This window comes from Syzygium oleosum, unplaced genomic scaffold (assembly GCF_021117445.2).
Source record: "Syzygium oleosum isolate NSW1041296 unplaced genomic scaffold, Sole_v2.1 Sole_v2.06, whole genome shotgun sequence".
In the NCBI taxonomy this organism is placed as follows: Eukaryota; Viridiplantae; Streptophyta; class Magnoliopsida; order Myrtales; family Myrtaceae; genus Syzygium; species Syzygium oleosum.
The window spans coordinates 11961567-11972974 of record NW_026607490.1 but is presented as its reverse complement, the minus strand read 5'-3'; the positions used below and the strand labels follow the sequence as shown (position 1 = coordinate 11972974).

At 41.1% G+C, this 11408-nt stretch overlaps 1 protein-coding gene across 1 annotated transcript; it reads left to right on the top strand.

Annotated features, from left to right (window-relative positions):
- Positions 1-4331: 4331 nt before the first annotated feature.
- On the top strand, positions 4332-5264 carry LOC115691981 (calcium-binding protein CP1). Its single transcript, XM_030618731.2, has one exon. It carries the CDS (start codon positions 4454-4456, stop codon positions 5000-5002), a length of 549 nt encoding a protein of 182 aa, XP_030474591.1. The 5' UTR covers positions 4332-4453; the 3' UTR covers positions 5003-5264.
- The last annotated feature ends 6144 nt before the right edge of the window (positions 5265-11408 follow it).

Below are 11408 nucleotides of genomic sequence, written 5' to 3'. Positions count from 1 at the left end.
AAAGTTGGCATCGAAAGAGCCGGATACCGGGCATATTCGTCTCATATTAAATGACCCACGCATGATCAGAAGCAAGAAGTACTTGCATCCATTTCTGTAAGAAAAATTAGCGAGTTCGTTCTTTTGAGAACATCTCATTCCTCCCATCGCAAACCCACCAAGGAATTATAAATTCAAAATCCCCCTTCAGGTTTTCGTTGCCCCACACGATGACAAGACCCATCACATATGGAAACGAATTGTTGGGGTCGTAGCGAGAGTGGGGGCTAGCTACCTAGGTCACTGCTGGCGTCACAGATTCAGCAAAATTATTTGTTTTTGGTCAAAGTCCCAAAAAAATGGGTCACATTGATTTGAATTTGGGGTCTTTCACTGGACCCATTTTGGTTGTCTACAAATCACATTCCCATGTGTAGGAAGGAGTCAAATAGAAAATGCAATAAATTGAAGGGCAAGGTTTGGACGTTTGCTGCTACAACGTGACCGCCGTTACGTGGATCGTGTGGTAACAAAAAATTGAAGATGGGGAGAATATATTCTCTAGCGCTAAAGTCCAGAAGCTTCGGTCGACACTCTCTTTGTCTAGACAAATCTCACTCTATTTGTCTGTGCCTAATCAATAGAACAATAACATCACAGAGTCTCCATCAACACAAAGCCTTGTATGGTTATTGGTTAACCTATGACCCATTTGATGGTTCACGAGCCCGCAGCTAGTGTGCGGCAAAGTTGACTGTATTGACAAATTTTCAAAAGTTTTAGGATTAAAACTGATCAAATTGAAAGGTTTTGGATTTAATTGGCGTCCGTACAATAGGTTCATGACATTTTTTTTTGTAATTTTCTCTATATGGACATATTTAGACCTTCCCGAACCTTTAGGCTTAAACAACTTATTGTAATTGGTAGTCAAATTTCAGCTATACTCTTTTATGACGTGTGAAATCAGTCTGATACTTTTATGAATTCGGGATGGAGGGCAAAGTCATTCATTGTCTTTAGAGAAAAGATACACATATTAAAGCGAATGAATCACAGATAAATTGACAAGTGCAAAGTTGCCGATCATTTGGTAGAAGTAAAATTGTACATGATTTTAAGAATGCATTAAGAGTTCGCTTCTCTTATTGTGGTATTATGTTCATTTGGCAGCAGGCGGGAGCGCGTCCTTAAGATAGTCTTGGAAGTGGGTCAGTCGAGATGCGTGAAACTATCCCGAACACCACCTACCTGCAATCTCACAAAAAAAGAAAAAGAAATGAAAAAGCTATACGATTCTTCTATGAAAGCGATATGCTATATTATAAAATTTCTAGTTCTCACCTTCACTTAAAGGTTGAGTATGGGTCATCAAATTTGTATTGTATGAAAATGGATCAAAATGTGTTAAATGGGTCAATTTAGATCGGACCATTTTCGACTTGATCCATTCATTTGACGGATCTAGCACTCACCCCTTTGGCATGATCAGAGTTAGAGAATCTTAATTCATTTTGCGCTGCATAATTTAGGAAAGAAAAAATTCGATAAAAAAAAAATTAGCAAAGAAAATTCTCAGCCTCAGGACTAAGGTCGGTCTCTTTCGTGGCCATTGTCGTAGCAAGTGACGACAATCATCACATTATTTGATAAGAGATTCAGAGTTCTTGCTCATGGACCTGTTGACCTTGGGAGGTACGAGCACGACCGAGAAAGCTAGAGTGGTTGGCGAATATTCTCGGAAATGCATCGCCAATCATTGCTATTCTCCGGCCAACGGCCGCCTCCGCACTACCACGTTTCTCCGGCCGCTCATCCTGGCCACTCCCGACGGGGCGGCAAAGCCGATGGACCCAAAAGTCGTCGAACTTCCTGAACCGCCGCCGCATGGTGTCGTAGCCTCAGATCGAGGCTGTGGACACCATGCGGTGATGAGGGACTTTGGCCGAGCAGTCAGAGGCAGCAATTGCGGCGGCTGGCGGCGGCGGACATGAGTCGAGAGTTTTGTTATCGCGCTGGTGCGAGTTGGGGTTATTGGACCTTCGTATGAGAGGGGGTATTCTAGTGATTTTGGCAGATTTAGTGCAGCAAATTTATAATTTTAAAGAGCAGTGGTATGTTTTTTAATATCAAATTGACAATTCAAGATATGTTTTTTTATATTTAAAGAAAAAGGACTTTTCTTGGGCAGGCATGATATCCCTAGTTTTTGGGGTCCCACTTAGTTTTCTACAATAACCTATAGAATATACCTCTCTTCCTTCGCAAATGTGTGGTTGACGAGAGGAGATGTGGGATCTGACTGCAAATGTGCGGGGATTGCGAGTGCGAGCGTGATTCCTTCGTCATCGTCTCCCTTTCGTCTTCGACTTTGTGGTAAAATTAAGTTCGTACCTTTGAAGGAGAAGGAGAAGGTGGCAAAGCCGCCACTGGCTGGTGGCACTGTTCTAATTTCCTACCTCCGCAACTTCTGCATTCCAAAGTCCTCGCAGATAGGTACTTAGGTAGGTGAGTCCTGCTCTCTTTTCTTTTTATAAAATATGATTAACATGTCTATTGATTGAGAGAGTGAATTCTGTTTCTTTTTCTTTTTTAGTGAAAGTGTGACAAGGGCGGCCCGCATTAGGATTTATCATAAAGATCCCGTCTAGGCATACCAAGTCATGGCAGCCTATCAAGATCTATCATAAAAATCTTATATAGGCAGAGCCAGCCCACTAAAACTTATCAGTAAAGAAATCTTTACTCGGGACTTGAATTCAACTCGCGATCTGTTAATAATAGGTGACCCTCTTGTCTAATTCGCAATAATAGATCACATCGTGATCTCGTTAATGGTAGTGATAATATGCACCAAGAAATCTTGGCTCACAATATAGAATATACCTTCTAAATAGACGAATATAAACAGAAACTAATTTGGCAGAATAATAAAACCCAACCATATGTCACAAATTAGAATACGGTAGCTACTAGCGGCATAAATTAAAATTCAACATCCAAAGACTTAAAATTTTTTTTTCACTACTTTTTAATAAAATTCCGGAGGCGTGATTTAATATTTAATTATTCTAACGCTCCCCTTCCCAGAAAATTTGAACCGAGAACCTCCTGATCCAATACCACCCGCGATTTTGCGTTGGACGAACGCATGGTTCGATATATTATTATTCTGACCGTTGCGACATCAAAAGTCTCTTAAAATTTATTTTTCATGGTATTTTGAACTATAAACGTCTTTTCAGAGCCTAATCACATCTAAAGACAATGAATGACTTTAAAATGTGTAATTTTAAATACTGGACTTTTAGAAAACCGCGAGAAAATCATGCGTTTGACAAGAAAGTCTAATCAATCAATCATTGAGATTACCCCCCTTAATTTGCAAAGCCTAATCAGATCTAAAATCACCCATATCGGGAAAAAGAAGGAGATCCATCGGTCAGACCAAACAGCTCGTGCCACAGTTCAGAACGCACAAGACGACGACCGGGGGATCACCGTGCGACGACCGACCGTTCCGCTTCTCCCGACCCCCGGCGACGTCACGACGTGCGTGTCAATGCATAACACGTGCGCCGCATGGGACCAACAACGCGGCGCGAACCTTGTCCACCAAGCCAAACAAATGTCCCGCCAACAACTCCGCCGTGGGCGCCGCGATTTCAATACGCATTTGACACGAATTAATAAATATATAAACGACGGTAGGTAATTTAATAACATCTGAAATATCGAAATTTTGCAAACCCACGATTCGACAAAATCTGTCAATTTTTAATTTTTGACATAATTTTAGGCACTTTATCACAAAATTTCCCTCGAGGCAACTATAACGTAATTAAATATAGGGTTAATATCATGAAAAATTCTAAATCGATACACCTATAGATAAATTTACCAAAAATTAATTATCCCAAGTTGAAAACCCCAAACCAGTACGCTCGTGGCATGTTTACCCTCCATTAGCTTCCATCAAAATTTACCGTGAAATTGATGAGTTGGACGACATATGACAATAACTCAAATGACTTGACAAAATTCACGTTGAAATCTACACTAGTTACGTTTTTCGGTGATCCAAAAATTAGTTTGAGATAAATGTGTTTGGGATTTTTCGTGATAGTAATCTTTAAATATAATGACACATTGTAATCTTTGGTTCGTCCCGATTATTTTCGTGACATGTAAAATCAATATCGGGAAAAAAAATGGAATATTACTTTCAATAAATCCCAAAAAAATATAAATAACAAAAAAACAAAAAAAAAAGGTGGGCCCCCACACAAGGCTCCAGCCCTTGGTGCTCGGTCCCCTTACGCCGTATATATATATATGACCAAACCCTTCTCTCTCATTCCATTGTTCATCAATTTTCGCATTGCACCTTTCATTTGCAACCGTACAAAAGGAAGAAGAACCCACGGGCCGGACTCTCTCTTCGTTCCGTTCCGCGCACGGCGATCGCCCGGGGATGTGCCCTTCCGACAGGAACCTCCGCCGGGATGCCCCGGCGAGGCCCCACCTCAGGTCGGCGTTCGACGTCCTCGACGCCGACCGCGACGGCAAGATCAGCAGCGACGACCTCCGCTCCTTCTACGCCGGGTTCTCCGGTGGGGGCGGGGGCGGGGGCGACGAGGACGTCCTGGCGACGATGATGGCGGTCGCGGACGCGAACCGCGACGGCTTCGTGGAGTACGAGGAGTTCGAGCGCGTGCTGGGCGGCGGCGTCGGCGGCGGGGACGGCGCGGGGAAGACGAGGGGGGGCTCGAGGAGGACGCGGTCGTCGCCGCCGCCGTCGCCGGCGGGGGGGCTCATGGAGGACGTGTTCAGGGTCATGGACAAGGACGGGGACGGGAGGCTGAGCTGCGAGGACCTGAGGAGCTACATGGTGTGGGCGGGGCTAGACGCGAGCGAGGACGAGATCAAGGCGATGATCAGGCTGGGCGGCGGCAACGAGACGGAGGGCGTGTCGCTCGATGGGCTGATGAAGGTTTTGGCCGTCGACGACGGCTTCTTCTGAGGGTTCTTTTCCTTTTTCTTCATTCCTTTTTTTTTTTTTCTCTCGGGGCCCAAAGAAGGATTTTTCAAGCCTATTTTTATTGCGTGATGCTGGATATTAGGTTGGAGCTGCTGACGTGGAATAAATTTTTGCTTAAAATTAGCAGAACATGTTTGTGAAATTAGTAAAAATTCAGCGCGCAATGTAATATATATTGTCTCTCCACTGTATGATCCTACGTTCTTCCGAATTGTTTATGATAATTGGCTTTAATTTATTCGAATTGTTTGTGGAATTAGTAAAATTCACTGAATTGCCATTGTACCTCCTTTGCATTACATGGGGTAGTTGGTTGCCTAGCTTAGTTCGATTTTGTACGGCGAAATAGGAGAGGGTCATTCTATTCCACCAACCGGCCCGACCGGATCGAGGTAGCGATTGTAATCCGGGTATTAATGGACGAAATTGCATGCCCGAGCAAGATTTGAAGAAACAACAATAGTCTAGGATGCAGTTCAGATGGACGGGTTATTTAAAGTTTAGATTCGAAAGCTACGTCTCTTTTACCGATGCACGACGACAAATAAGAAAGAGAGAATGTCTTGTCTATTCGTTCCGTTTCTCAAGAAGAATCTATGCTATGAATCTACGGTCAGCTTAACTTTTGATCTAGTAAGTAAAGAAAGCATCTTGGCTGTTGTATGTCTCCGATGGCCACTACCACTAGCCTTATATCTTAAAGTTGTGATAGAAAATTAGGGGAAAATTATTTAAAGAGTCACGAATCTATTGCATTTTTGTCAATTCAGTTATAAACCTTTTAAGTTTGTCAATTTAGTCATAAACATTTTCACCTCTTATCAATTGAGTCCATTCAGCCAATTTTGGCTGGTCGGCGCTAACGTGGCCGTCGGCTAGTGCTGGCCGTTCGACTCACGCTGACGTGGCATTTTTAAATAGTTTTTTCAAAATTTTTAATATTTTTCAATTTTTTTAATATTTTTTTTTCTGCCTTTTTCCCTCTGGTTGGTCTGGCAACTGGCTAGAGGCGCGGGCCGACAAGGAGGTTGACCTTGCCAGCCTTTGGCGAAGCTCACCCTCGCCGCTGCCAAGCCGACCTTGCCCAACCAAGGTGAGGCCAACCTCGCCGTCGTTGGGCGAGGTGAAACCCAGCGACAACGAGGTTGGCCTCGCCATGGCTAGGTGAGGCTCTAGCGAGGTCGAGCCTCGCCTAGCCATGGTGACCTATGATGGTGTTGGCCGGCCTAGTTGTCGTTGGGTGAGGTCGGCCTGGCAACGGTGGGCGAGGCTCGCTCTCGCTAGTGGCCAGCGAGGGCAAGCTTTGCCAGAGGCCGACGATGGCGCCTCTCGCCGGATCGGCCAGAGGAAAGAAGGGCAGAAAAAAAGATTAAAAAGATAAAAAAATTCGAAAAAAAAATTAAAAAATTGCCACGTTAGCGTTGGCTGGACAGCCGGCAGCCACGTAAGTCCCGGTAAGACAAAATTGGCCGGATGGACTGAATTGGCAAGAAGTAAAAAAGTTTAGGACTGAATTGACAAATTTAAAAGATTTAGGACTGAATTGGCAAAAATGCGATAAGTTTAGGACTTTTTGGATAATTTTCCCGAAAATTGGAGGGTCGTGGTCTCATGGATTCGTGAGGGGGCGCACATGAGACCATGCAGATATCTGTAAAGTTTAGAGAAATTCCAAGCAGCCTATCTCTACTAAAGTCCAGCGTCCCATTACCTACCTCGCCTAAATGTATTAAATTAATGACCTACCACAGGATTCCATTCAGATGGACAAACTTACATGATTGTATCTTTTGGTCCTAGGGCAAAAATCCCAATCTCTCTCTAAAAAACATGTTATGTCTTCGATTTGATAAGTTTTAAGAATGCCGACCCGATGAAGTTGAATCGATTTAGTGGTTTTGAAACCAACCCAAACTGCAGAATGCAGTCCGGTACGGGATTATGAACTATTTTTTAAAAGACATCCCCTCGTAAACCGGACCGAACCATGTCTTGAAAATGATTTGGTTCAACGGTTTGAATCGTGTTAAAGCTCACTCCTCTGTGCACAAATACATACAAGGACTAATATAGCATCTGGCCAGGGAGGTAGATGATGTGTGTCTCGAGGCTCAAAGATGATATGTGATACAAATCACAAAGCTGATGATAGTATACAAGTTGCAACACTAGGGCCTTTATTGAACTTCCTAACCAATGCCCGTGCACAATGTTGACACCTAAATTTTGGCGACCCAGCTAATCGTTCATTGCATAAAAATTAAGGATCGATCTCGGCCCTTAGACAAAAAATATTAGTTAAATTGCATATAGATTAGGAGCATATGCATCAGTAATTAGGCTCATATAGTTGCATTTGCATTGGCATTGGGCCGGCTGGTGGACTTGAGCGAATGATTCTGAGCTTAACTGGACTAAGCTTGCGGTGGCCGAAATCACGTGCATCAAGTTAGGAAAAATTGATGAAAATTTGAAGCGATAAAGCTTGATATTATCAAGATTTTGGTCACACGGCAAATAAGAAAGAAGCAATCGGCATAACTCCCGTGATATTTGTGAGATCAACTATTCGAGGGAATAAATAATCGAGAGCAAGATTTAGTTAACAAAAGGAATATCTGATTGAAAAGAAAGAGGGAAGAAAATATTCATGCGTCCAAGGATTTGTCGGTGAAAAAATATATATAAAAGGAGGAGGGGGGCTTCACTTCACGGGGGGCCCAAAAAATCGTGAGTGAGAGTATAGAGAGGAGGCCACACAATTCCATACACGGCCACATTGATACACATGAATTCGGCCTACATCGCGAGTTGAGGCGGCGACCAGTTGTTTCCTTGCTCGAGCCACGATATCACCACGTCTCTCTCCGCTCCGAACTCGCTACGACTTTGCTGCCCACGAATCCACTTCGAGCGATCAGCCGTGCTGTCCTGTGCTGCTAATTGCTTCACCAAAATTCCTCTTTTCACAGGTTCCCCAAGTCGCTGTCCTTGCGACGTACCGAGCATCGATCCTTGAATCGCTGGCCGTGAACTGAAGTTCCTCGTCACCGCGATCCGTGAGCATTGTTGTCGTCGGCATACCGCGAGTCCATCGTGAGTACTGCCAAGCCTTCCCCAGCCGAGTCACACCGCAAGCCACCATCCGTCGAGTCCCACGATCCGCAATCCGGATCCGTCGTCCGTCCGAATTTGGAAACGCTATTCGAGCAAATATCGTGGATTAGGTAAGAATTTTCATTATTCAATTTTCATATATTTTGTTGCCTAATTTGTGAAATTGCAATCTTGTTTAAATCTTTGAGTAACATTACCATATCCATGAAAACTCCCAAGTACCCTTAAATTAGGAATTATTTCCTAATTTCGCAACGTGCTATGGTCGACAGTTCGATTTTATGTCAGAAATATGACTCGCGATCGCACGGAAAATCGTCAATCCAATCTCTTGCCCGAGATATGATTCGCGATTGTGCGAAAGATTGACCAATCTGATCCTCATGCCCGAGATATAATTTGTCAATCTATTATTTCTAAATTTAAATGGATATGGATAATATTTCTTGTGATTGAGTGTCGTGTTCACTTTATTTCTTTCTGTATTTTGTTTGAATTGAATTGATTGTTTTTCCATAAAAAAAAATACAAAAAGATTAGGTAAAATTTGAGTAGATAATATATTGCATGTTCAGGTTAAATTTTGATTATTTTCTTAGAATAGATTAGATTCTTTCCTTAGATTTTATTATTAAATGCTTAAATTAGGTTAATTATTTATTTAGAATTTAAAAATATAAAAAATACCACGTGCATGTCATATTAGAGTAGTTGCATATAAATTAATTCTTGTCATTAGAAATCTCACGTCTAGGTTCATTTGCGTGCCACATTAGAGATAGTGCATTTAATTGTTGTTAGAATTAGGACATTTAAATAAATCGTATATCGCATGTCATACTAGACGTAGAATGCATTGCATAAAGTTTAGTTTTCGTTAAATCAGAGAAAACCCTAAAAAAGATTTGAGTGAAATTGCGTGTTAATTAAAAATTATATTAGAATTGTAAATGTGATTTTCTAACTAACATTACAGATGCTTTTGTTGCTTTGAGGTAAGTCCCTATCTTGCAATTTATTTATTGCTTTGCATTATTGAGTGTTATATTATTGGTTGCGTACCCGCATAACCACCTCGCATGTTAGTGGATAAGTTTAAAATCAATTCAAGCTGCTTGCAAATATTTTTTTTAAATAAAAGAGAAAAGGCACTGAAAGGGCATTAGAGTAATCTAGTGTAATCAAGTCCCCGAATCCATAATCTCTAGTTTGTAGCTGCTTGCAAATATTTTTTTTAAATAAAAGAGAAAAGGTACCGAAAGGGCATTAGAGTAATCTAGTGTAATCAAGTCCCCGAATCCATAATCTCTGGTTTGTAGGAGTAAAGTAATTCTCCCGATACTTTACTTGGGTTTCTAATCAACCCACCAAAAAATAGATTAGTGGCGACTCCTGATCGAAATGATTTGCATGTTAAGAACTTAAACCTTAAGTCGCGAATTGGTAGGGCTTGGGAGGGCCCGAGTTAGGTTTAGACTTAGTAATCCATTAGCCGAACCCCTAGGTGGTGCACCGCGGGAGGTTAGGTCGCGACATACAATATCATGTATCAACTATAAAGTTAAGTATTAATTAGCTCGGAGTTTGGGATAATACATATGGAATCTCAAGTGGGTCATTAATTTTGTGACGAAAGTGCGAAAGATGATTTTTCGCGACCATTGTTACTCGAAGTGCAATGACTTAGGATTAAATTGATAGATGTTGACCAATGATGCTCTCTCTCTTTTCAATCAAATATATCATTTTAGCTACTCATACTAAGCCATTTGTAGCTTTTGGATTGGAACACTTATCTCTCTTTTGCACCTAGTGTTTTTAACCCAAGGTCATCATTACTTTAACCTTGGTCATTTGATCTTATCTTTTGGTAACTCTTGAGTAGCCTTCAAATACATCCCCTTGGCTGTATAAATGAGATCTTCTTATGTCTTCAAGCTTCCAAAAGGAATTCCAACTTGTTCTTGCAAAGAAAAAGAAATCATCCGTCACTTTTTCTCCTACTATCACTTTTCAATCTTTTGAGTAAAAGTAAAGATATAATACTTGTATTCTCAAAGCTTCAAAATTCCATGTTTCAAGATTTTACAAGGTGATTTTGTGGGTTTTGCTCCCTTTTATTAAACTAGTTTTGTTAAAAGAGTGAGAGTTGTTAATATTTATTCTTGCTTATTTTGCCTTGAAGGTGGTTGAGGCTTTGATGTCCAAGTTCTTGTTCAAGGTAAGTGAAAACTCTAGGGGCTAAGTTAGATTGATCTACTTAGTACTCTTGACTTGGTCAATTGATATTTGTTAATTTAGTTTGAATTTGATAGTAAGTGCGAGCAAGCCTTAATAATTGCGCGTGGAGATATTGTGATAATCTGACTGGTATTGATGAGTTCTTACATGCCTAAGATGTATTTGATTGATTTCTGTGAAGTGCGGTAGCATGTTGGATGTGAAAAGAATGTGAAAATGGCAAAAGTGGACTTGATAGTAAAATTTACATAATTTTGACTAGTTGCCAATTCTACCTACTTGTCGATTATAACGGCTAGTCGATTATACCCACTTGTCAATTATGCCTACCTGCCAATTAAACCTATTTGTCGATTATATCTACCATTCGATTCTCTACCAACTAGTCGATCCAATAATCGATTGTGACCCAGGTCTTTGACGTCCAAGTCGTCGATTGATAAGTTGTGAACTTTTTGTGTTATCGATTGATTTTCATATAAATTTACTCATCGCTAAGTATGTTATCAATGCTTGCATAAGAAATGAAAGGAGGTAGGCATGTCATTATCATTACCTACGTATGTGATCATGGATACGCAAGGTAATTGCATTTTGGTAATGATTTGCATGAAAAGATGTTATGTACCGGATGTTGATTCTTGAAAATGAGTGTTGATTTCATTGTTGATGCAATGGAGATCATACGATTATAATGTTATCATGTGCACTACTTATATATGATTACACATGGAAAGTATTTCTTGTATATTTCCATTGCCCATATATTAGTTGTGACGATGCCCTATGAGTCGGCAATGCCCTGAGAGTATTTGGGATGCCTCGGAGTGGAGATGCTCCGTGTGTCAAGATGCCCCATGAGTCGAGATGATCTAGGAGTGTTCGGGAAGAGATGAAGTAATGAATATAATATATGTATATGTGCATATATAAATACATATGGGCACACATATCTATTAATGAACTAATTGGTGATTGCTACAATATGTTGTGCCATTCGCTTACATGTGAGTGATTGATCTTATGTAAT

Coding starts and splice junctions, on each gene's coding strand:
- LOC115691981 (XM_030618731.2), top strand. CDS start 4,454: ATGTGCCCTTCCGACAGGAACCTCCGCCGGGATGCCCCGGCGAGGCCC.